The 27,683-nt window shown below is 34.2% G+C and overlaps 1 protein-coding gene across 1 annotated transcript in view; it reads left to right on the forward strand.

The window, feature by feature from the left end:
* The window catches only part of FHOD3 (formin homology 2 domain containing 3), a 630,786-nt gene that overhangs the window by 119,669 nt on the left and 483,434 nt on the right, over window positions 1-27,683 (forward strand). The window contains 1 exon segment of the mRNA XM_074279229.1: window positions 8,658-8,722. Coding sequence (XP_074135330.1) covers window positions 8,658-8,722 — 65 coding nt within the window.

Below are 27,683 nucleotides of genomic sequence, written 5' to 3' on the forward strand. Positions count from 1 at the left end.
TGTTTGTGTGGAATTCAATTTCAATTCTATGGTATCTGTGGTGCTCTATGTATTACAGGCGTAAAACAACATCAGCAGAATGCTGGAAAATATTTTAGAACTTGTGGTCATTAGAGAAGATTTTCTGTGTCCTGAAGGCCACCCAGCCTGTTTAATCCTGGGCCCAGCTCATTATCTATTTATATTATCTATCATCAGTATGAGCATACTATAGACAAGTTTTGTACATTCTTCATTCAAATACATTTTATAGTCTAGTAATAGACACTTTTTATCCATTTGGTCTTTTCTGAATAGATTGTCAAGCCAAACTCTTTTGAAGGGTTATATATTTCTTCTAGAAGGTTTTGAGGAAACCACCAGAATGTCATTCAGATCAGTGTCATTTAAGAACAAGAGCATGTACACAATCTCACCATCCCAATGGGTATTTAAGGAGTAGAGCTGGAGAAGTGAAAGAAATGGAATTGGATTGAGGTAACCAGGAGGCTGGTGATATTGATGAATACAATAAATATCTGATATCTGGATAAATTCCAGACTTATTGTTTCTTGAAAGCTTTTATCATGATACTGTTGTCAGCATCAGTGTTAGGAAGCATAATCTCTTGATGGATGAAATGCTAATACTAAATGACATAAAAAGAGATGTTTCTTACCCCCCTCCTGTTTTGTAATTTACACTTAAATAACTTGGTAGAATTATTAAATGAGTTGGATTCCTGATCTCCAGTCATAGCAAAGGGGATTTTCCTCTCTACTGAGAACTTTGCTTTGTTTTCTGGAAGTAAGAATAAATTTTTAGCAAACCCTTTCACTAATTATTGTCAGAGAGAGAGAAGATTAGTTTCAATTATGCTAAAAATCTAAGAGCATTATATATGTCAGGCACTTCCTAACATTTAAATACCAAATAACCCAGTCCAAATGGCAAATTCATTCAGTTATTTGGCAAGGATGAATTTTGTAGCTAATTTGTTATGACCAGACTATTAATATGCATGGTCCTACTCAACATCTGTCAGGGACTATAATAATAAGATTCTTTTACAGCTGAGGTGGTCAATTGGTAACACCTGTCTGTAAAATTTTCCATACCCACATTGTTACAGAAGTGCTTTGTGATGCATGGAACTCTGCAAATTTAACTAAGTGTTTTTCTAAAGACTCAAGCACTTTTATACTTTTAGATAAAAGTTTGGCCTTGTCTATAGCTATCGTTTTAATCCATCTCTGAAAGATAATGGGATGGCCCTCAATCCAAACAAAAATATAAGTCAGGCCCTTAATGTTCAGAGTGGGTATCAGCTAGCTTCTGTTGTCTAATATTCAAAGGAAATTAATCCTTCTTCAATTCACAACAAAACTATTCACCATCGGGGCACTCATCAAATATTTCAACTATTCATTGATTGGGATCTGGCACTTGCCAAAAGCTCGCTTGATACATATGCTGTTTGAAAGAATGCACATTTTGGGTGGGTAAACAGTCCTTTTCTCTAATTTTGCTAAACTGCAATCTTTATTAAGTTAGATCATTTGAAAGAAATGTACCTGGACCATATTATGTTACTTCCCATCATCTTTAAAGATTCTAGATGCTTCTATTCAGTATTAGAAAGCTGATAGGAAAAAAAAGTGTCCTTTTGATGAAATTTTTCATTTCTTATCATTTGTTTTGAAAAGTTGCTTTTGAAGGGGTTATCTTTTGTTATCTAATATCCCTTAGAGGAAATTTCCTACAATAAATTTCTTTTTGAATTAAATACCAGGGGAAAGATAATTTTAGAGAGAAGGCACAGAATTAAGCAATATCAACGTGAAGTCAATCAATGGGAACTCACGAAGGGTTCAACATGAGAAAAATTTTACAGTCTTTCCAAGGGACAATCACTGATGCTTTTCTACATTTAAGTAAATATCCCAAAAGTGGGAGGATGATTATAACACTTATCTAATTAAGACTAAGCTGCCTAAGGTTCATAAAAATAACCTGGAACACTGGAGCATGGAGAGAAAGAAATTTAAAGAGAAGCATTAGAACAATATTTCTCATGTCAAATTATATTAAAGCTTTCTAAAATACTTAAATTCTCTATCAAAACCCCTCCAGAGACACTCAGTTGCAGGAACCAGGAGTCAAGGAAAGGAATCTGGGGTGATGGGAGGAAGAGTTAGTATTTTAAATTTAAAAAGATAAGATCTTGGGTCATAAATAATTTGTGGGCCAATAGATATTTGCTACAGACCAACAATTGGGAAGTATTAGGTTAGAAGGTCTAAATTATATTTGCACCTGGGTTCTAATTCCAGCTATATCATCAACCAATAGTGTAATCTCTGTTTCTATTTATTCATCCACTAGAATATGGAGTTAGAAAAGTTTTAGCTTTTTTTTTTTTTTTTTTTGGTTGACGTTATTGCAATTTTGCTGCTTTGACATGTCCATTCTTTGTTAGATTTGAACAAATGAATGCTATATCCACTTTTGTTTTTAAGGTTTCCCAGAATATCACATCAAGTTACAAAGCAAATCCTTAGGACCATAGTTCTAAACTCAGGTTTTCCTACATTCAAGAGTATTTTAAACTATTTTAAATCTTGTCATTCAATTATTTAAAATGGTGAATATTTTGTTACCTTATTTAAAATAATACATACCACACTTGAAGGACACTATTTTTTGTAGGAGGGGGGCAGGGAATAATATTTGCAGAGAATTGCTTTGCTTGAAAATAGTGTCTATATTCTCTTTTTCTGACTGAGATTCTCCAACCCACAAGTTGGAAGATTGGTTTTGGTGGGTTTCATGGCAGCTATACAGACCTTACTTTAAAATTGATGTTCATAATTAAGGTTTTGGGGCCTAAATTATACCCAACAACCCCCTAATTTTCAACAAAATACATTATGTGTATCTATAAACTTCTGGCAATGTATAAAGTGATGTGGTAGGTGGTTTTAGTTGTTAGCTATCATAGCATTTTATATCTGGAAGGGACCCTAGAGATCATTTATTCTAATCCCCTCATTTTTGCAGATGATGAAATTGAGACCTGGAGAAGTTAAGAGACCTACTCAGGGTCACATAGCTAGTTAGTAATATAACAAAGACTAGGTCCCCTGACTCTTTCCACTGTGCTACTGTTGCTAATAAAATGATACATCCTAATGAATAGAATTAAAAAGTAGGGAAAGGGAGAATAATTAACCTAGAATTCTCAAGTGTGCAACCAAGACTGAGAACTGAATTTAATTTGGAAAGGGAGTTTGCATAATAACCTCTTCAGATGAAATTACATGGTATTTCCCAAAATAAAAAGAGAAAGCTTTTCTTGGGCTGATGTAAAGTCCAGGCTAACTCTCTGAAGGGCCTCAGAATCCATCAGAGCCCGGATCAATCAAAGTCCTTGGTCTTTAGGGGGAGAAGTGAAGGAGGCAGGCAAGCTACCATGGCTTGCCAAAGATGAATCCTGGACTCTGAGTCCGGAGCCTAAAGCCTCTCTCCTCCTCATTTTGCTGCAGAGTGACTCTGACCTCTCTCCCTCAGCCCTCCAATCCTTGCCTACGAATACCTCACTACCATGTATACATTCAGCAAGCACCCATGATAAGGAGAGCCATCACATCATCATATCATCTAAATATATGTATATAGAACCATTATCTCACCTGGAATAGGTATTTAGCCTTAATTGCTCTGCTGCCTCAGATTCAAGTACACCTTTTCAGAGTTTCAGTCCTCTACAAGCTGATGGTCACTTTAATTCATCATAGTAAATAGCCAATGTGTGCTTTTTGATCTTTTGAAGAAGATGCTTATTCTTGACACTTTAGAAACAGATATGAAATTAGCATATTTTAAAAAACATATTGACCTTCATTACTAGTCTACTTCTATATAATTTACCTTTCATAGAATTAGTGTTGACAATAATAATTTGTTGGAAAAGATATTCATAAAGCCAAAATTTGGAAAGGATCCTTGAAGCCACTTAATTCAAAATCATATTTAACCTTTGCCTGGACATCACCTGTGAAAGGGAATACAACAAGGCAGAAAAAGAGTCTAATGGAAAACCATTAGAGTACTCTCTTTAGATTTCATTCGTTAATAAACATTCCCTGGTTACTGTCATTCAACTATGAATCAAACTAACTGGACACAGTTGATGTTTCTCCCTTCTCTCTACAAGTTTAAATGTCTTTCTGATGTCTAGTTATAATGTATCCTGATCATTGCCTTAATTCACCAGGTTAGTAAATCTGTCAATGAAGGAAATGAAGTTAGTTTGAGATTTATTCTTACAAATCATTCATTTAATAATGTACTTTAGAATTTTGCTGGAACTTTACATCACACTAATCATTTTATAATTTTAAGAATACTCACCTTCTTCACTTCTCCCTTTTAAAATCAGGACATTTACTCATAGGATCACAGATTTGGAGCTTGAAGCAATCTTATCAGCTATCATACAAGTCACATTTCATAGAAGAGCAAATTGAAACACAGAAAAGTTGAGAAGTTACTCAAATTCAAATACCTGGTATTTGAGGCAAGATTTGAACCCAGGTCTTCTTAACTTCTAGATCTGCTCTATCATCATCCATCCACCTTACAACACATCCCCCCCCCCATCCTCATGAGTTCTCTTGTTTTTTCTTTTCATCTGTTCTCTAGATCAGTTGTTTTTCTTATAAGATGTTTCATAGTCTCTTCTATTTTTTCATTCCTTATATTTTGTTTTATTATTTCTTGGTCTCATAACTCTATTGCCTTCCTCTTGCTCAATTTTAATTTTCTTTTTTCCTTTTTTAATAATAACTATTTTCAAAATACATTCAAATATGGTTTTGAACATTCACCCTTGCAAAACCTTGTCTTCCAAATTTTTCTTCCTTTCTTCTCCCCACTCGCAAGCATTTTCACTCTTTTTGTTGTTGTTTGCTTGCATTTTATTTTCTTTCTCATTTTCCCCCTTTTGATCTGATTTTTTTCTTGTGCAGCAAGATAATTGTATAAATATGTAAATAGTGGATTTAACATGTTTAACATATATTGGATTACTTGCCCTAGGTGGAGGGAAGGAAGGGGGAAATTTGGAACACAAGGTTTTGCAAGGTTCAGTGTTGAAAAATTATCCTGCATATATTTTGAAAATAAAAAACTTTAATAAAAAAAAAGAAAATAGGAAAAAAGATCAGAAACTGAGACTATAGGAACCTTAAACAGAGCAGAATTCTGATTTAATGTGAATAGAAAAATCTTGAAAATTTTTGCAGGGATTGTAGTAGGAAATTGATACATGAAGATAAATTTCTTTTAAGAGCAGTAAAGAAAGAGTTGTTAATATTAAATGGCATAAATTTGTGGTGGAATTTATCTTGTATCTAATGAAGAGCCATAAAACATTTTGAAACTGTGTAGTGACCCATTAATAGCAGAGTTTTAGGAAGTTTAATTTGTCAGTATTTCATAGAATGGATGTTGGTGGGTAGGGCAATAGATTAGGATAGGAAGTTAGGAGATGACAAGATTAATCAGAAGACCTATGATAATTTAAGCATAACATTTCTTGAAACTCCCTTCCTCTTTGATCTCTCTGGTGCCATTCTACCCTCATTTTCTATTTGCTGGGTCCTCTTTTGTCTCTTTTACTGCTTGGTAGAAGAGTAATGAAAAATTACACTTTTTGTAGTGACATAAGATTTTGAAAGATCAGTGAAGTACCTAGGAATATTTGTCTCTTATACTTATGGGAAATCTTGACCTCTGAGAGATTCCACTCTTTTACATAAAACTAATTTTGGCTGAAGATATTGCTTTTGCTTATACTTTCAATGTGAATTTTAGATGATGGTTTGGCTTTGGTTGTAGCATCAAAGACTCTGGGTTCAATTTCTAGCTCTAATCATCTATTTATTAATTTTGTCTTCCTGGGTGAGTAATTTAACTTTCCTAAGCCTGATTCCACTTTTCCAAATCATGATAATGATTTGCCTGAGAGGAATCTTGTGAGAAAAGTGCTTTACAAAACTTAAGTGCTTCAGTGAATTGCTGATCACTCCCAATAAGTGCAGATTACAGCTCATGCATATCTTCCAGTCTTGTGTGATGCTGTGCTCATGCCCTCCTGTAATTTCTCCAGTAAGAATTTATTGATTATACATTTCTTTGAATGACAGTGTTCACAAGTGTACATACATTAAAAAGAATATCCATATGATTCTGATCAGAGACATTAAAAAAATTGATTATTTACTGATCTTTTCTTGTCCTTGCTTAATTTTGTACCTTTGAGTGTACCATCTTCTAGTCTTCTCTTTCAAGACTCAGTTCATATGTCATTTACTCCTTGATACTTTATAATTTTACCAGCTATATTAACAGTTTCTTTCATTATTAAATATCTCAAGCTATTTTATTTGATTTTTTCCATGCTCTTGATTTTTTTTAGCTTTTGCTATAGTTACCTGTGTATGTGATTCATTTCTTCATTTTTGTGAGCTTTTTGATGACAAAGTTTATGTCATTTTTCATTTTTATTTTTTTAGCACCTAGGACAGTGCTTTGTATATCTTGTAGGTACTTGAAAACTAACTACGGAATCTAATGGAATAAGAACATTATTTTATTTTCTATGGGAAAGAGAAAACAAATTATTTTCAGTTATTCATCTGAAGAGTCAAAGTTGGAGAGTCAACTATATCCTGAGTTCACTTCTGAAATATACTGACTGTGTGACCTTTCAGTGTCCTAGGCCACTTTCTTAAGATTAAACATTCAAATCAATAATTGCTAATCCTTATTGGTATAGGGAATCTCTTTACTTGGAGCTCTCTAGAATAATGAAATCACAAATCTACATTCTCCCAAAGGTTATTTGAAAACCTGGGAGCTCCATTATATTTTCCTGATTTCAGAGAAATGCCAGGCACCTTTCCCAATAAATTAACAGTGAACTCTGCAGAGAGGCAACTTATTCTGAGTTACTTTTCTGTTAAATCGTATTAGGCTTTGTTGCAAATGGGAATGATAGGAAGTTTCCTTGATATCTTTGGGTTGTTACTATGATATGTACAGAGTAGTCAGTGGAGTGAGGAGGGCTTATATATTAAGCTATTTACAGTGAAAGAGATCTTTTTTTCCTCAGTAGTATTTTATTTTTTCCAAATACATATAAAGATAGTGTTCAATATTCATTTTTATAAGACTTTGTGTTCCAGTATTTTTCTCCCTCCCTCTCTTAACTTCCCCCTTCCCAAGAAAGCAAGCAATCTGATATAGGTTAAACAAATTTAGGCTGAAGAAGATTATCTTAAACTTGAAAGATAAATTTATATATGCTATGTGTCACAGAGCAAAACTCTGTTTTCTATCTGGTCTAACTATCCTTTTCTGTAATGTGTATTTCATTTTCTAGAAATTCTTTTAGGAAAAGAGTGGTAAACTTTCTTTTACGAAATTGTGTTATTTGTAAAAATTAACACCCAAAGCTGGGACATTTTTTTGGGGGGGATGGTGGTGTCTTCTGGTATCCAGGACTTTCTTTTGTTTTGTGACTTACTCTGGTCTCCATGAAATCAATGGAAACTGTGTGCTTTTCAAAAACAAAATGACAAGTGACACCCTGGGAAGGAATGCCTGAAAGCTCAGCATGAGGAGAGACTCTTAGACTTTGTTTATTTTCAATAATAAGTGAAGCAAGAAGTAACCAATGACACTAAGTAGTTTGATACTCACATCTTTCTTAGTGCAACCTGCATTTTCCTGTATTGATTACCATTATTTTCTAATTGCACTGTCTTGTATTTTCTTAAAAAATTTTTATTTCTAAAAATGTAAAAATAGTTGTACATATGACTTGTTTTTGAACAGTTCATGGGTTTTACATTTTGGAAGCAGAATTTAAAAATTTCCCCAAATGGTAAAGCTATGAGTGCATATAAGCCTTAAAGATTAAATAATTTTCAGTTTGGCAACCAGATAAAAATGCATATCCTTATTAACTATTTCTTTCCACATGCCATTCATGAAACAGTATTTAATACAGTCTTTGGGGTTAAATTTAGTATCTGAATAAATTTGATTTTTCAACTCTTTTGAATTCTTTTTCAAAAAAGAAGAAATTGGAAAAGAATATTTGGTGTAAAGTTTTCTTGAATTCTCAGGATTTAATAATTTTAAAGGAAAAAAGTTTAAACCACTTACTACTTGTAATTGTTATATAGTTATCAGATATATTCTTCTTATTATTTTTAAAGTATGCACTGAAGCTGAGCTCCTGTGAGATGCAGCATTCTTTCTGCAATGTTTAAAGCGCTGGACCTGGAGTCAGAAAGAACTGAGTTCAGACATTTACTAGCTGTGTGACCCATGGCATATCAATCTCTGCCTCAATTTCCTCATCTGTTAAATGGAGATAATAATAGTACCTACCTCCCTGGATTTTTGTGAAGATGAAATGATGAAATGATACAATTACAGATAATTATAAAAAGTTTAGTACAGTGCCTAGCACATAAGTGCTATATACATGTTAGCTATTGTCATTAATAAAAGAACTAGTGTTTGTCAGTTCCTGTGCATTGCCCAGAACAAACTCTCTCAGAACTTTTCTCTGATGCTCATAGTGTGTTTTCACTTTCTTTAGGAGGGGTAAGAAGCATAGTATAATCCTAAGGACCCAACTCTCTGTGAGAGTCCATGCCTGCATTGGTAAGTAGCAAACTTCATGTTCTTTTGCAAAGGAAGAGAAATTTTGATTCCATTGTGATTATTAAAATGCACTGCTGGAAACCAACATTTCTGAGAGTAAAATAAACATTTTTGTCACTTCTATGCCTGTTTTCCTTAAGTTAATTGTAACTTTTGTCTTTCGTTGTTATAGACTTAAAAGTAGGATGCTGAAAGTTCATTTTAGCTATGCCATCTTTCTCTGCTTAGCTCATGTAGCTTAGATTAAAAGAAACAGCTGAGTTACTGAAACTGCTTTTAGGAGCAGAATAAGACAGATACTCCTTTATATTGATCCATGCATCACTGATGGAGTTGACCCATGGATCCAAGGACCTATGATCCCAGCTTTAAGGGAGGGAATGGGCTTCTATTTCAAGTCACAGAGTCACAGTGAGCAAAGAGTGCCATTGTGCGTTTCTGTCTAGTACAAAATGTGTCTTTTATGGGACACTAAGTTCCATGATCTTTCTGAGTTTTTTTCTAAGTGGCCTATTTGCTCTTTGCTTTCAAAGAAGATAGAGAGAAGTTCATCTTTCTATGTGAGATCAATCGTAGCAAAGATGGTTGTAAATCCTTACTTATGAATTGTAGTGAATAAGGATTCTCAAGTACAAAGTGAATACTATGATAGGAAGACAAATGACAGTGGCCATGAGAGAGTTCTCAATAAAAAGAATTAATTCATAACTTATAAAAAACATAATCTTTTACTTGCTCAGTTACTTAAGCAATATGAATCACCCAGGCCATCATGTGTGTGAGTTGGACCATTCATTCACTACTTGTCTACCAAGCAGGCAATTAGAGTAAAACTTATTATACTTTTAGAAACAGTGATGCTGTGTAGATATATATAGTCTTGGATCACCTGTAAAACTATGAACTTATTTATCCCTGGTTTTAGAGATCATATTATGGTATTTTAAAAGTAAGAGAAGAGAATGGACTAATTACAATTCACATAATACCTACAGGGTTTTCATTCGTGAATGATGTATCTTTTTTTGCATTGTAAATAGCTTTTGTTTGTAAATCAGGAATTGACTCACAAATTGCTTGTACGGGGATTTGGAAAAGAATCCTTATATCTTGGAATTCTCCATGTTCTTCCATTTTGGTGTTTTGGATTTAAATTTAGAATACGGGAGAAGAGTAATTCTGGCTCTTCATACCTGACCTATGCTATTTTGCTATATTTTGATACATAAAAGATTTTCTTCTAATCTTTAGTTGTAGCCACTGGTTCAGCTAGAGCTATTCCAAATAGCATATTAAAGTCATAAAGTTTGTAGCCTGATGATATCTAGGATCTGGAGGTCTAACAATACATTTCAATTGTGAATAACAATTTCTCTTGTAGGGAGGCAGAGCTACAAGGGTATACTGTTATCCTTGACTTGTTAAATTCTAGTCATCTAGCTCTTACCCCTTTTGGTTGTTTCATGGTCCATTGTTGCCTCAGTTTATGGTTAGTCATAGTTGAAGGAAAAAAAACAATTATCATGTCTCTCTCTCTCTCTCTCTCTCTCTCTCTCTCTCTCTCTCTCTCTCTCTCTCTCTCTCTTCTGTGTGTGTGTGTGTGTGTGTGTATGTGTGTGTATGTATGAAAGCAGTTTGAAAATATAAAGGGAGTGGGCTAAAGAATTGTTTGTTTAAGAGATGTTTATTTTGTTTTTCATTTTTTCTATAGGTTATACATAAATCTGTATAGCAATGCTGAAAGTTTTCTATCAAAAACAGTAGTCCTTTGTTTTTATATACACACACAAAGATATCTAAAAAGATAAATAAGTCATTGTTTATATTAAATTATTAATTAAATTAATTACTAATAAGTCTATATTCTTTCAAAAAATATGTAAGTTTTGCCCAATTTTATATAGTTGTTTTTGATGGGAATCTCCTTTTTTGTTTTTATTTTGTATTATTTTTTTGGGATAAATATCAAGTGAAATTATTGATAAAAGAAGAAAATGGTTGGTTTCATTGGATAATGTTGATTTGTTATAAAATCTTTGGTGGTTGTTTAGTTGTGTCCAACTCTTCATGACCTTGTTTGGGGTTTTCTTGGCAAAAATACTGGAGGGGCTTGCCATTTCCTTCTTCAGCTCATTTTACAGGTGAGAAAACTGAGGCAAACAGGATTAAGTGACTTGCTCAGGGGAATGATATGGTCAAACTTAAATATTAAGAATCTGTGCAAAGAATGAATTAGCCAGGGTTAGAAACTGGAGATGCTGAGGCCAGTTAGGAAGTTATATTCTAGGGGAAAGGTAATAACTTAAATTTACATGGTTACAATGTAATTAGAGCATGAGCAGAGAAGAGGGGTGAAACATGGCTTATATCACAGAGATAATCAATCTGACTTTTCAAATGATGATGTTGTTTTTGAAGAGGACCAATGGCATCACAAGGATGTATTTTCTAGAGGAGGTTTTTTCCTCATGTCTCCCACTTCCACCCTCTGTGATTATTCTACATTTGCGTATTATACATCTTACATGTTCAGCAATTTGTATGATGTTTCCCCCTTAGAATATGAACTCCTAAAGCACAGAGATCTTCTTGAGTCTTTCTTTGTATCTCCAGCACTTAGTATAGTGTCCTGGCAGATGTACTTAATAAAGATTTGTTGAAGAAAAGAATTGGAAGAAAAGGAACTAGAAAATATTTGTAAGAAAATAAATGAATGGAAGATTTTAAGCATCAATGTCCTCATAGTAGTATATGCAGTTTATAGCAATAATTTTTATTGAAAAAGTATGTTTTTCTGTTTGATATCTCTGTTTATTAGATTGATTTTATTGCTGTTGAGAGCACCATTTACTCAAGCTTCCATCTGTTGGGTTGTCCTTAACTCTTTACTCTTCTGTACTCTATATTCAGTCAATTGCTAGTTCTTAGGTGTTCCTCCTCAATAACATGTATCACCCATATTCTGTTTATACAGATTTTATTCTAAATCATCTCTTGCTTAGACTATTATTTGTTGTTCAGTCCTTTCAGCCATGTCCACTTCATTGTGACCCCATTTGGGATTTCCTTGGCAAAGATACTAGAATGGTTTGTTATTTCCTTCTCCAGCTCATTTTACAGATTAGGAAATTGAGATCAACTCCTAGAATTAAGTGACTTGTCCAGAGCTTGTAAGTATTTGAAGCCATATTTTAAGTCTAGACCTTGGTACTTTATCTACAGTGTCACCTAGATGCCCTTAGACTATTATAATAACCTCCTAAATAAACCATTTAGTTTGGTTCCCTCTGTAATCCATCCTTCCCACAAGGCCTAAAACAATGATCTAAACTTGTTATTCCTTTTCTCAAAAAACTTCATTAATTCCCTATTGCTTTCAGAACAAAATATGAAAATCCTTAGCTTGACATTTAAAATTCTCTATAGTCTAGCTCCTGCCCACTATTTTTATTTCATATTCCTCCCTTCCCACATTTCTTCATTCCATTCAAACTGGCCTCCTAGTTGTTTGTTTCCCACGGCATTTCAACTCTCATCTTGGTGTCTTTGCCCAAGTGGTCTCTTGTCATTTCTCATGGAATCCCTGATTTCTTGCCAAGTACAGTTCAGGACACCTCCTACATGAAGCCTTTCCTAATCAGAACCTTTCCCCCTACAACTGTTTAGCCTTTTTTTTTTTACCTCTTTAAATTCTTTTTCCTTATTTATCTCTCTACATGTTTTTCTTCCAGAAGAACTTCAGAGCAGAAATTGTTTTGATTTGGTCCTCATATTCCCTGAACCAGCATACAATGTCTTTTAGATGCCTAGTGAAATTTGTTGAATTTAATAAAATCAAGCAAACCAGTTCCTTCCATGAGTGAAATAAAAAGGTCCTTCGTCTGGCATGCACACTGCCACTTCCAAGTGTCTGGAACTGTCGGGAATCAAGAAGCAAACAAATAACAGAAGAAAGTGGTAGTGGAAAAAAACCATAATCTGGTCTAAATGGTTTTCATCAACATTATTCTAAAAGGTCACACTATCATATTACCTTGTGAAGCTAAAGCCAAGGAACAAAGGAGAAATTTGGAGCTGCGAAGGAGGATGAAACAGTCACTGACATTGCATTAAGAGGATATTTTGAATGCTGTTAAAGTTGCTCAGAGCTCATAGATAGTGAAAAGAATTCTGTCATTGACAGCTTGAAGATAACTTAGGAGAAGGCTGAACTTCAGACTTTGATTTGATAATTAATTTTGAACAAAGGCCATGTTACACTGCTCAGGTCATGGAGCCATACATTCTGTACTCTGCTTTGTGAGAAAGATAGAAATAAAAAGTAGATTCAAGTAGATAATAGGCATTTGTTTAAGGAAAACAAGTTTCAGGATGTATCCTAATGTCAGTACTTTATCCAGTGTTCAACCCACCAGTACCTAAAGCATATTGCAAAAACTAATCAATAATTATGAATGAGTCCTTAAGAAAATATTAAATTATGCTAAGTGTAGTGAATATTATGCTAATAATTAAAATTAAATATGTTTCAGAAGTCAAGAAAGACACATGTATGATGGTAGGCATATTCCTAATGACAATATGCTTAAAGATGCTATGAGAAAACTATAGACATAAAAAGATGAAGTAGAATAATGTAGTTACCTCAGTTGTGGAGGGAAGATAATTATTTTTGTATTCAACAAGAGAAGGAATTATTAAAGAGAAAATAGTTGTTTTCAAAGACATGAAGTAAAGTGTTTCTGTACCAAAAATATAATTAAAAGAAAAAATTGGGGAAATATCTATGGCATATATTGGGGAAAAATCTAGAACATATGGGGCATCATTAAAGTGTATAAAGGAAAAATTATCAAGCATTTATGACCAAATGATATAGTTTTCAAAAGAAGCAGCACATTGTTAAAAATCACTTAAAGTGCTTAACCTATGATTGTGATATGTAAATTTAAATACCTGTGAAGTGCCACCTTATATTCTCTAACCTGGCAAAAATAATTAAGATCAATGAAATTAATTATTGTCAGGAATATGGAGAATTAGATATACTCAGTTACTGGTGGAATAATTTTCTTGGAGAATAGTCTTGCAGCATCTAGTAAAAGTTTAAAAGATATACCTTTTGACACAATAATTTCAATGTTAGGCAGTTCCCTAAAAGTGTTATAAAGCAAAACAAGTTATCTGTTGAAAGATTTTCATAGTAACATACTTTGTAATTGCAAAATAACACCCTGGAAGTGACCTAAATGTCTACCAGTATTGCTAAATTAGTAAACAGGATGCTTAATTAAATTATAGCATGTTGATGTAATGGAATACTACAATGCAATTAAAAGCTGACATGTATGAAGAATATAAAGAAATATTGAAAGACCTTATATAATATACAGAGGGAAAAATCCAGAGCAGAATGAACTCAAAAGACAAAGGAGTAAGAACAGACAAATGATTCTAATGGATATGCTGACTGAAAAGTTATTTTTATAAATGACTATGAAATGTGAGGAGTTAAAGTGCAAGCATTGTTTGTAAAAAATTATAAAAATAAAAGCTAGCATCTAGGAGATTTATGATTTGAGAAGTAAATGAGCTAGTTATATAGCAAGAATGAGGGATAACAGATGAACAGCCCAAGAGTAAGGGTTTTCCTTGTTGAAACCCATGGACTATATAACACTCAAAGGAAAGCCTTCAGGGTGTCAAGTAGGTAGATCTCCACTTCACTTTTTCAGCCAAACTGGCCCCCTTGTTACTTGTATAAGATTTCCATCATCTTTCTTTCTTTCTGCTTTTGCATTTCTTCCATGGATTGTTCTCCTGTGCCTAGAATACATTGCCCACTTTAGCCTCTTAGAATTCACCTTTTCTGCCATCTAAGAGCCACATACAAGAAGTTCTTCCCTGGTCTCCTTAATTGTCAGTGCTTTCTTCCTCTTCCTTAAATTATCATATACATGCCTATTGTTTTTTACATGACAAATCTGAGTAGTGGTATGTAAGCTCCTTAAGCTCAGATTCTGTTTTCTTTTGCCTTTTATATCCCCAGTGATTAGCACAGTGCCACGTACATATTGGATTCATAACAAATGGTTATTAGATTGGATTGAGTGTCCCATCTAGTCAGGTTCTCTTTTTTATTGATGAGAAAATGAAGGCATGAGTAATTAAATGATTTTGCCTAGGGAATTCTGGGATTTGAACTCAAGTCCTTTTATACCAGACCTAGTGTGCTCTCTGTTAAGAAACACTATTAATACCAAAGACATAGAGAGCTTTTCTATAATAAGGTTATTCAAGGCAATTTCAGTGGACTTGTGATGGAAAGTGCCATTGCACTATTAAGACTAACTGTTGATCAAAGCATAGTATTTTCACTTTTTTATTGTTGCTTGTTTGCTTATTTTTCTTTTGATCTGATTATTCTTGTGTAGCATGATGAATATGGAAATATGTTTAGAAGAATTGCATATAATTTAACCTATATCAGATTGCTTGCTGTCTTGGGAAGGGAGGAGGTGGGAGAGGGAGAAAAAATTGAAACATAAGATTTTGCAAAGATGATTGTTGAAAACTATCTTTGCATGCATTTGAAAAAACATTAAAATTAAAAAACCCCCAAAGACAAAGAAATCTAGAAGATACTTTTCAGGGATAGATGTAGCATCTTACATGGCAAAGAGAAGGGTAGTTTAAGGGGGACTATATCCTTACACAAACAAATGCCATTTACCATGAAAAGTAAATATTGTCATAGAATTTGTTATTCTGGTTAGTTTAGAGAAAAGTAGTTGGCCAGAAGTTGACTTCTTTGTCAAGAAAATTTCTTTTCCTATGAAGGAAGATGAATTTAGGGATGTTCTTTATCCTTTAGCTTTTGCCAGGACCTAGGTGAGGTCACTTCAGGAGTAAGACAGTATAGGTTCAGGTCCAGGTGACAAGCAGGCTTCTCAGAGGCAACAGAATGCCATGGTAAGATTGTAAGAGCATTGATCTTGCAGTCATAACACCTGAGTTATAACACCTCAGTTTCAGTACTTAATATCCCCTTTACCTCAAATTAAAAAAAAACCTTTTAGTTTTTCTTGTGCCTAAATGACCTATTGATATCTCTCTCTGATCTTTCTCTATATACTAATTTGTAATTTTGAGCATCATGCTTTCATAAAAATTATTACAGATTAGCTGTTCTCAGATGCATAAAAAGGTTTAGAAGATGTATATTAGCTATTTCTATTTAGTTCACTCCCCTCTTCCATTCCCCTTCCACTAGACAAATCTTTACCCCCTGGAGATTGTTTTGTCATGGAAAGAGTTTTTAGGATTGTCAAGAAGGAAGAAGATGAGGTTTTTGTCCCTTTTCTCCTTTGTAAAGTGAATCAAGCTGCTAAAACTTTCCTCCTCCAACTTCCCCGACTCAGTTGCTCTGTAGCCTTTGAGGATACAGTCTAGTGATACATTAGAAATCTCTTTAGCTTATCTTCAATTACTTCAAAGTTTGAAGTCTTCCTTCAAAGAGCTGGGTCTCCACAGTTCACCATTACCCTGAGGCTATTGCATACAACATTGGCAGAAGAACCAAGTTACTAGACTTCAAATGTGCTATTGTTGGAAGAGCATTGGACCCTAGATGTCACAGAAGTAAAGAATCTCAGAGGGTGCTCAAAGGCCATCCACATGAATAAAATCCCTTATATAATATACCTGACTAGTGGTCATCTGGTGTGAAGATCTCTAATGAGGAAGGGATGCCTACTTTACAGTCCATTCTGTTTTGGAATAGACCCAACTGTTAAAAAGTTTTTCCCTCTGCAAGCCTGAATTTACTTCTTTTTTAACTTCTACCCATTGTTCGTAGTTCTCTCTTCTGAAGCTAAGTAGGATAAAGAAGAATGAAGAGAAAAAGAGAGAGAGAGAGACAGAGAGAGAGAGAGAGAGAGAGAGAGAGAGAGAGAGAGAGAGAGAGAGAGAGAGAGACAGAGAGACAGAGAGACAGAGAGAGAGAGAGAGAGACACAGAGAGAGACACAGAGAGAGAGACAGAGAGAGACAGAGAGAGACAGAGAGAGACAGAGAGAGACAGAGACAGAGAGAGAGACAGAGAGACAGAGAGACAGAGAGAAGAAGAAGAAGAAGAAGAAGAAGAAGAAGAAGAAGAAGAAGAAGAAGAAGAAGAAGAAGAAGAAGAAGAAGAAGGAGGAGGAGGAGGAGGAGGAGGAGGAGGAGGAGGAGGAGGAGGAGGAGGAGGAGGAGGAGGAGGAGGAGGAGGAGGAGGAGGAGAAGAAAGGAGAGAAAGGGAAGAAGGGAAAGGGAGAGAGAGATGATGATGTGAAATTAAGAATGGATCATACCACACTGACCTTTTATGAAAGGTTAATAAAAAGGTTTACTAAAGGATACTTATATTGGTGGCCAAATAGAATACCATAAGCAGTGCATATAGACTTTACCTAAGCATTTGGAACAGTATTTCATGGTATCCCTGTGGACAGAATGGAGAGATGTGGGCCAAATGATAGAAGCTTTAGATATGTTTAGAACTAAATGAATAACTGAATCTCAAGAGCAATGATTAATGAATTCATGTTAATTAAGGAGCAATTTCTAATTGAGTTTCTTAAAGATCTTTCCATGGTCTTATCTCATTTACTACTTTTATGGTGACTTAGATGAAAGTATCAGTAGCATATTTTTCAAATATATGTGACATAGAGGTTGAATAGGAAGCCAACACACTGGACAGAACCTAGAATTTGGGGCCCAAGGAAGAATGATGGATTGGATCTAATAGGAAGCAATTTATCTAATTGATGCTTGAAACTGAATAGTGAAGAAATAATGTTTGATTTAAAGTGCTAGGTTTACATTTTTAAAAAATCAAGTGAAAAACTAGAGAGTTATGGACAGTTAGGGCCAGACAACTAGATATGAACCAACCATGTGACATGGTAGCTAAAAATAACCTGATCATCTGTATTAGTAGAAAGTAGATAGTGCTACTAGGCTTTGTAGAACATATTTATCCTATCCTTTTATACTAAGGAGGGTGAGGATAGTGCATTTTGAGCTGCAATAGGACTAAAAGTTATTTGGATATCTTCACTGAGTCTGGCACCAGTGTAATGAGGCCCCTGGAGTAGAGGGCCATCAGGCTGACTCAGGAGGGGAGAACTGCTCCAGAGCAAATAAAAACTTGCATGGCAATCATTCCTGAGATTAGGATTGTGAATGATTTCTGTACTTCCAGCCTGAGTGAGAAAGACAGACCTAGTCTCAAAAACAACCTATCAAACAAAAATCCATGGCAAAAGAAAGAAAAAAGAATGAGATGTTCCCTTGATCATAGTACATCTGGAGGATTGAGTTTAGCTTTGGTTGCCACATTGTAGAAAGGACCTTGACAATCCAGAACACATCTAGAGAAAGGTTGTAGGGTGAGTGGACCATTCCCCAAAAAGTTTGTTGAAGGAACTGGGAATATTTAACTTATATATATATAAAAACTTAAGTAGTATATGTGAAGACATTGATTGGACTTGATTACCTCTGAAGTACTGGCCAGCCCTAATAATATATGATTTAAAAGACTTTTTAAAAATCACAGTGATAAGTGGATAGAGACCTAGCCTTGAGGTCAAAATGATGGGTTTAAGAACTCTCTCTCTGTTATATACTGGCTGTATGACCCTGATCAAGTCACTTAACTTTTAAAAGTTCCCCAGGCACTCTCTAAGACTATAAATTACATGGTAGAGGAAATTATTTTTTAAAATTAAATCTTTTTATTTTCAAAACATATGCATAATTTTCAACATTCACCCTTGCAAAATCTTGTGTTCCAAATTATTTTCTCCTACTCTTTCCCCTAGACAGCAGGTAATCCAATATATGTTAAACATGTACAATGAGAGGAAGTTTCTTACAAAGACCTCTTTACACCAACATAATTGCAAATCTTATAAGAAACATACACACACACACACACACACACATATATATATATATACATATACATACATACACATGCACGCATATATGTATCTGTCTACCAATAAGCAAGAATTTATTAATGTGTCAGATACTGTGTCAAACACTGCTGGGGATACAAATATACTGAATGAAACTTCATATTTTTAAAGTCTCTATCTATCTCTTTGTGTCTCTCTGTCTTTGTATTTCTGTCTCTGTCTCTGTTTCTCTCCCTCTCTTTTTCTTCCTTAATGACTCTGTTTCTGTCTTCTCTCTCTTATTTCTTTTTCCTTTTCCTATCTTCTCTTTCTTCTTTCTCTCATTCACTTTCCTTTTTCAGTCTGCCTATCCATCCATTCGTCTATCTATCTAAATGACTGTCAGTGTGTCTTTCTCATAGTCTAGAATAGAATCTCAAAGTTAGAGCTAAACTTGAGGTGAGCTAGTATAATTACAATATCCTATATCATTCATTTGCTGGGATAACTGCAGCAGTAGCTGCATGCATTTCATGACTTTATTTCCTAATATCTATAAAGTAATAATAGTTATTGTTGAACAATGATATTTGGGTATTTCTTAATGACCTTTTTATTACATGTCTTTTATTTGTAGTGTCCTAAAGTATGTGCCATTATTATTTTATAGTACATCTGAATATAGCAACACATTTGGTGATGATTCAGTCATGGTTATAGGGACTGTGGGTTTATTTCCCATAGCTGGGATTGTAGTATGTGTTTGAATCATACTCTGGCTAAAAGAATCACAGGGTTGCTATCCATTGAAAAAGTTAATTCATTAAAATATTTACAAGGAAACTTTAGTTATGCAAGAAAATAAAACTCTGTTAATATGAACCACATTTCTTAAAGAGGAGTTGGTATAGACTGGATAAAGTTTCTCCCAAATTACCTTTTCTTAGTGTGTCTGACTGGTCTACCTAGTAGAACAATGTATTACAGGTTCACAAGAATTCTGATAATGCCTAGGAATAATCTCCTGTAGGTTTTCATTTTTTAGGATACAATCAAAGTATATTAGAAAGGAAATATCCTTAGTCTCTTCATTAGGAAGAAAGGCCAAAAAAAAAAAAAAGAATACAGGAAATCTTATAATCTGCTTCACTCCTTCTCTTCCCCTTCATATAAGTTCTTTAAGGATTTGATTTTTGTAAATGTGATTTATGGCTCCAAATGAAGGACTTGGAGAAAAGTAGTTGTCTGAGTTCTTTGATGGGCATTTTACAGATTTCTATTGTGTTAGAAATATCTAATAGAAAACATTTTTAACTTGAAAGAAAAAAAACACATGTGGACAATGTTAGCAGTTCAACAAAACGTGCAACTAATTCAGATTTAATTTAAACGAAAAAAAGGTGCTTTGAGGATTTGTCAGAAGTTCTGTGGTTTCAGGCTTTTGTATAGCTTATTGATACTAACAAAGTAACATGAGGCAATTTAGTATCTTTTGTTAAATAACTTTTCAGCATAATTGGGGAAAAAGGAGAAAATAGCTTGATCATTATTAGCTAGAAAGGTGATATTGATTGAATTGTAATTTAGTAGATTGCTATAACCCAATTTTTAAGGTCCTGTGAGTAGGCAAAGGGAATGTTCATTTATTTTTTTTGCCAGGCATGCTAAGAACTTTTTATAAATATCATTTCATTTGATCCTTATAATATCCTTGAGAAGTAGGTGCTATTATTGTCTCCTTTTTGCATTTTAGAAAACAGTACAAATGTCAGTTGTTGTTATATATTTTTATTGATGCTGTTACCCTGCTAGGTTCTTAGTATTTGCTCATTTTCTTGTTCTGATTCACTTATTTGTTTTAGTTTGTTGCTGTTTTGACCAGGCTTTTAATTTCATTGGCATAGAGAACTCCAGGTGAAGAAACTTCCTCTAACAATGTAGGTCAGCAATTGTTCTGTAAATTAAATTGTTAGAGAGTCACTTGGGGCATTGAAAAATTAAATGATTTGTCCAGGATCACATGACTGATGTCACATGTGAGATTTGAACTCATGTCCTCCTAATGTTCTGGCCAGTTTGTCAGAATAATATAGCTCTCACTCTTGCCCTATGGGAGAGGGTGGGATTTATATTATTAGTATCACTCCATAGATTTATTTGCCAAAAATCACACAGCAACATCAGGATTAGAATTCTAAATACCTGCATTCTCTTTGAAGGTTGGACTTAGCACACTATTCACTACTTCATGTTGACTTGTGGGTTCAGCTGAAGTGAAGTTAATCACATTACTTTCAAATAAGATAATGTATTCAAAAAGTGCTTTGAAACAATATCAACCTTATATATAAGATTAGTTTTTAAATATTTTTTAACATTTAATATCGAACTTTTTCATTAAGAAAATATTAGTGAAAGATCAGCATTAACACCTTATGCTTGTGCAACATAGTTTAACTTTCAAAACACTTTCACATTCATTGAATAATATGGCTCTCACAATTTTTATGGGAGAGTGTGGAACTTGCATTATTAGTACCACTCCATAGATGAAGAAACTAAGAACTTAGACCAGTGATTGCTTTGGCCAAGGTCACACAGCAAAGCTAGAATTAGAACTCTGGATGCCTCTGTTCTCTTTGAAACATCTTTAGTCTTTTCCTCTTTTCAAGATGTGATTGGGAAGATCTGATGCAACCCTTCTGGAATAAAGTACCATAAAAGTGCTGCCAAAAACATTTAAATAAAATCGCACTTGAAAAATTTTACCCTTATTTAAGTAAACTTTAACTGGGCTTCAAAGCACAAATGTTTTGGCTAAGTTTTGGTATGGTTCACAAACTGCCTTAGGACATAAGTCAGCGTAAAAATAAAACCAACTGATTCCATTTTAATAAAGAAATTGCCTGCTTTTACTAATGGTTTTACATTTCCTTTCCTTCAGTCCAGATTTCCTGCATATCTCATCTTGGCTTTCTTTTATGCCTCCAGTCCTAACCTAAAGCCTACAATCTTATTCTAATTTCAGACATTAGTAGAGATGTACCTTCCTGGGAATTAGTCCTCTGTCCTTCTGTCTATTGAAATCATTACCTTCTTAACAGGAATAAATCCAAGCTGCCCAAAAATAATGAGGAAGATCTGGAACTAAGAGGCCAAATTCTTTGTAAACAGAAGTTTGTGATTGGATTCTGACCTTGGAAATATTTATAATGTCAACACAATACATTGCACATAGTATATATATTATAAGTGGAAAGAATATACATATGGGAAGAAGGAATATAAATTGAAATGAAAGAAAAAATAAAGAGACAAAGAAGGAATACTAGTTAAATGGTCTTTTTTTTTTCTCTTGAGAAAGTAGACTGTGTTGTATCTGAAAACCAGTACAATGTTTTCTGTAGGAAGCTATACTCATTATTTCTCTTTATTCTCTTGTCTAAGTGGGATACTACCTACTCCCTTCTACTAACTCTTTTCCCCTTTGTCTTTCAGGTAAGGTTGGGATAGAGAGAAATCCATCACAGAGACTGGCTTAGTAAAGTCAAATTACTTTTTTGTAATTGAACTTAAGACCAGAAGATTTAAAGGAACATGACAATGGAATGTGTGGATATGTGTAATTAAAAAAACATTGTGTGCTTGATATTTTGAATCAGGCATATGGGAGATTAGGAGGGGAGTTTAGACTACATAAATTCAGGGTTCTCCAATAATATTAGTGGGGAAATAATCTCCATTCTTGATTGTTTGGCAAACTGGGTATCTTGCTTGTTTGTAGGTTTTTAGTGTGAAAGCCTTCTAGTATATAGGACTGGTTAGGTTAATAAAGGTTTTTTGCTTTGTTTTGTTTCACCATAATCATATATCTTGAAAAAAATAGCCTCATATGAGCAAATAGTGACACATTCTGAGCCTCAGCTTCCTCATTTTACCAATGAAGACAAAATATCTGAGTTACGATGCTCCCCTGCCCAGATTTTTATGAAATCAAATTATATTCATATTTGAAATATTATATAAAGTCAGCTATTATCTAGCATGGCTTTATGGATAGAGGGCTTGCCTTAGGGTTGTAAGGGTCTGGGCTTAAGTTTTATTTCTGACAACTCCTAGCTGTGTGACCATGACCAAGTCACTGAACTCAGCACTCAGGGAATTTTCTTTGACTGTCAGTTTCAGGGTACTTGTCAGCATGTATCAGTGTAAAGAATTACCACACAAGGGAGCATGCTACAGTGATAAAGTCACAGAACTAGACAAAAAAGACTATCTATCCTTTCCTTTCTTTTCCTTTGTAATTCCTTATTTGTGTTGCAGTCTGCTCCTGTTCACCAGATGTCTCTCTGTTACCCTTTGAGTGATACTCATGGCCTTTGAATGATCCCCAATCCCAGTTTTTTAGAGAATACAGATTCATGACTCACAGCCATATGACACCATTAGTAAAATATTGGTACCAAAACGTTGATCCACCTTTTTGATGCAAAATGTGGGGTCCTTAAAAAAAACTTTTCCTTTGTCCAGTTTTGAGCCTAATTGCTCATTTGTCATATCTGATTAATTGGTCCATGTATACTGATACATATATGTATGAACACACACACAAACACACACACATAGGTTGGCCATTCAACATAACAGAGCCTAGATGATAGGGATGATTCATCCATTGTGAATTTCTAACTAATGAAACAGCCTGATTAAATGTATAGATCAAGAAAATTAAGGTAGCCGCTTTATGTAGAAATGAGAAGAAAAAAGAACTAGAAGGACAGGAAGTTGTGGTCAGAAAATAGAATTTCAGAATTCAAGTACTTGAAGATGCTAGATAGGGCATGCAGTGGATTGGCTTTGGAGTCTGAAAGACCTAAGTTCAATTCTGACCACCCCTTACTAGCTTTGTGAGCTTGGGAAAATTATTTATTTTCTGCCGCAATTTTTCTCATCTATATAATGGAGTTAATAATAGCATCTACCTTCCAAGGAAAGATAAAATGAGATATTTCCTTTAAAGAATCATATAAATGCTAGCTATGATGATAATGGTGGTATACTTAGCTATGGTGGTGGTATACTTAGCTCTGGCTGTTGATATTTAAGATATGGCTTGCATATGACTTATAAAAGAGGAGTGGAGATGGAGGCTGAGGTTAAGGATAAAAAAAGACCTTGGAGTGAGGGTGATTTATTATCCATGTATGTGTTGAAGCTTTGACAATGTTGTCAGTAAGTGAGGTAGAAGAGTATGAGCTAGGAACTAAAATTATTGAAGGAGGTAAAATAAAGTCTTGGAGGTGAGCAAATTACAAAAAAATGGATAAAGGGAAAGAAATATATTTCAGAGAGACTGTTGAACAACAAGGAAAGAAGTATGGGGTGGGAGCATTTCAACCCTTTTTATGGCATTGTCAAATTAGAAAGATTGAGACCTCTCTACTGGAGAGATTGTCATGGATTGTAGTTAGGGGAAATCTAGTTTTACAATAATGGATCACAATGATTTTTCTGTCATTTGAACTTATCTTCAGGGATGCAGGTATTGGTATTTAGAAGTCCAGGCAATGGAATCAAAGGTGGACAGGTTTTATTGCCAGCTATAGGTTATTTTGCAATCAGAAATGGACATGCTCAATAGATTAAAAACATGGCTGTTAGTATTCAGAAGGAACTAAAAAGCTGAGATCAAGTATAGGTTTTCTAAAAGAATTTACAGAATTTTAAAAATATCAGAAAGACCTAAAAGCAAAAGAGGCTGAGCAGAGGACTTTACTGGCTTTCTTTTTGTCCTGAGGAATTCTTGCTGGGATAAGTTGGTCTTAACTCTTGCTATAGTCTTTTCCATGGACATTTTCCTTTAGTGACTTTTTTAAACAAGGGAGAACCTAATCTGTCCCTTTTTCTTTGAAAAACAGTTCATATGAATAGGATATTACCTCTTTGAGCAGCTAGTATTAATCTCAAAAGTGAAGAAGCTACTAGTTTGCCCTGATGTTTGCAAACTAATGTTTAAAAATGGACCAAGGTTACATTATAGAAGGATACAGTAAAGGTTTCCATTCCCTTTCTTTATATTTTGAAAAACCTGGCTGCCAGATCTAGCTCCAAGGCACTGTATGTCTAAAGATTTGCTGTGGCTCTAAGCTGAGGGCTTAGTGTTGTAGCTAATGGTAATGCATTAAGGACTTTTATGACAATTGCAGTCTCAGTGAAAGGCTAGTGTGTGTGAAGACTTCTTTGCCTCTACTCTGTCCCATCTCATAGTCCCAATTTCATATCCTAATCCAAAGAGCAGCAGATGAACTGACAGCACAAATGTCTCAATAAAGTCTGTGAAGGGTGCTCAGTTAAATCTAGGATAGTAAAGAGCTCATCATTTTTCTCAGGTATCACCTCTGCAATTAGTTCTAGACTCTCTTCTTCATGATTTCCACTTGATACATAAAATATGTCCTCTGGAGGGACAGAGTGAGTAGCTAAAGGTGAGAGACATATGCATCACAAACCTTTGCCTGAAAGGAAAATAAGGCTAATTGTTAATAATAACACATATTTCATTGAGTGTTTTATTTTACCTGTAGTTTCCATCATCTGCCTAGCACAGTGCTTTGTTTATAATAAGGACTTAATGCATTTTTTATTGGATTGAATTGCTGGAGTTATTCCATGATAGTAAGTTAGGACAATGTAATTAGGGTGTCCCCATTAACCCGTTATGGTCACAAAGGGACTATTTATTGAAGCTGAATAAATGGACTGAATATTCATTAAGGATTCATAGTGAAATCCCATTTGCAGGAGAGTTAATTAGCTCTAGGATCATTCATTCAGTTTATAAAAATGGAGGATGTCTTTTTCTGAAAGCAAAAGTCAATAATTTGCTAATTTTAGTAAATTTTAGATTTGGGAACAGATTAAGAGAATGCTTTGTTGTTACTGTACAAGAAATTCTGAGTTGAAAGGGAAAAAGTACAACTTGTTTTCATAGGAAGAGGAGAGGAATGCAGCAGATAAAGAAACATCATTGAGAGGGAAACCTAAACATGTTTGTTAGTCTTGATTTTATTGGGGAAATATAGAAAACTAAATTCTCAGGATTTTGTTTGGTGCTAAAATGGGGTGGTGGTGGTGATTAAGGACAGAATGTCTATTAAAAAAAACCTGAGAAGTACTTTCTGTATTTTGGTCTGAGGAACTCAATTGGAAATCAATTAATGTAATAGAATGAATAATAATAATTTACATTTACATAGTCTTTTAAAGTTTTTGAAACCAGACAACAAACATATATTAAGTGCATCCTAGCAGATACTGCCAGGCTCTGGAAATACAAAGAAAGGCAAAAACCTAGTTCCTGCTCTCAAGGTTCTCACATTCAGTTGGAGGAGAAAACTTGCAAGCAATTATATACAAGTAAGACAAATATAAAGTAGATGGAATCTCAGAGGGAAGACAATAGTAGTGAAGTGAATCTAGAATGGCTCTTATAAAAGTTAGAATTTGACCTGAAATTTGAAGGAATCAGAGAATTCTAAGCACATGGCAGCCAGTGAATAGATTCAGTGGAGAAATGGAATGTCATGTGAGAAGAACAACAATAAAATCAGTGCCTCTGTATCCATAGAGGAATATAATTCAAAAAGATCATAAATATACAAATAGGTCAAGCTGGGAATGACTTTAAAATTCAGAACTTTATATTTGATTCTGGAGGTAAGAAGGAACCACCTAAATTTGTTGAATGGGAGGATGACGTGTCAGACCTGGGCTTTAAGAAGATCACTTTGGCAATTGAATGCAGGATGGATTCAAATGGGGAAAGACTCGAGACAGGGTGGTGGCTGTGGAATATAGAAAAGGGGATGTCTAAGAAATTACAAAACTTGTTAACAGATGTATGGGGTGATTTTTCATAACATAACTAATATGGAAATATTTTAGGAATTGCACATATATAAACTGTATCAAATTTTTTATTGATCAACAGTATTAGAGAATTTATAAATGTCAGGAAGCATACATATTGAGAAGAGAATTTTTATATTTGGCAATTATTGTTAACTTTGGAGAGAACAGTTTTAACTAAACTTAGATAAAGTCAGAAGAAGCCAAAATGCAGAAATTTTAGAAGAAAGTAAAAGGAGAGGAAGTGGAAACACTGGTTATAGATTATTTATATTCGTTATCTTTTTATCTTTATAGCTCTGGGGGACAAGAATTATAGGTATTATCTTGTCTCACAGATAAAAAAAACAACTGCTTGGAGAGCTTGAGTGACCTATTTTTGGTTACCTAGTGGTAAACATTAGTAGTGAGATTTCAGTTAAGAGTTTTTTGATTTCAAGGCCAATGTTTTATTCATTCAATTTATTCTCTAATTGTTGTACCTAAGTTCAAATTGGTTCTATGGTAGTTTCCAAAACAAAATTTTGTATATAACTTGAAGCTGAGAGATATTCCTGGAGTACAGAATTTACCTGGTTTGAAAAAAAAAAAGCATCATTTAATACCTCCCTTTAACTTGAAGAATATTTTCAAAAACTTCTTTTAAAATAAATGTTTTGTGTACTTGCTTTCTCAATTTTCTTTTTTAATGAGTTGTCACTGTACATTCAAACCTTTCTATTCTGCCAATTATTTTGGGGGTATAGTCCAAAAATTCTTTTTCACAATTTTTACTTAACTTTTTAAACTATTCAGAAAGGTCCTGCTGTAGTTCTGTGCTATCTTGGGAATCCACAGTGTCTCCTGCCTCAATATATTGTCTTTGTCTTGAAATATTTATTCATAGATGTGTGGATTCTTTTACCTGATCTAAACGCCATATTCTCTCCTATTTTTAGTATCTTTCCTGTTGGTTTATTTATGGATGTACAAGATCTTTAGCTGATTTTTTTTCTCCTAAGAAAGTAATTTCAGTCTATTCTCTTCACTGCTTATTTGCTCACTTTCTGATGTCTTTTTCTTTATTGATGGTTTTCTTGGGGAGTGGACCTCAAATGTCTTAGCTGC

The sequence above is a fragment of the Sminthopsis crassicaudata genome, chromosome 1 (genome assembly GCF_048593235.1).
Source record: "Sminthopsis crassicaudata isolate SCR6 chromosome 1, ASM4859323v1, whole genome shotgun sequence".
Classification (NCBI taxonomy): Eukaryota; Metazoa; Chordata; class Mammalia; order Dasyuromorphia; family Dasyuridae; genus Sminthopsis; species Sminthopsis crassicaudata.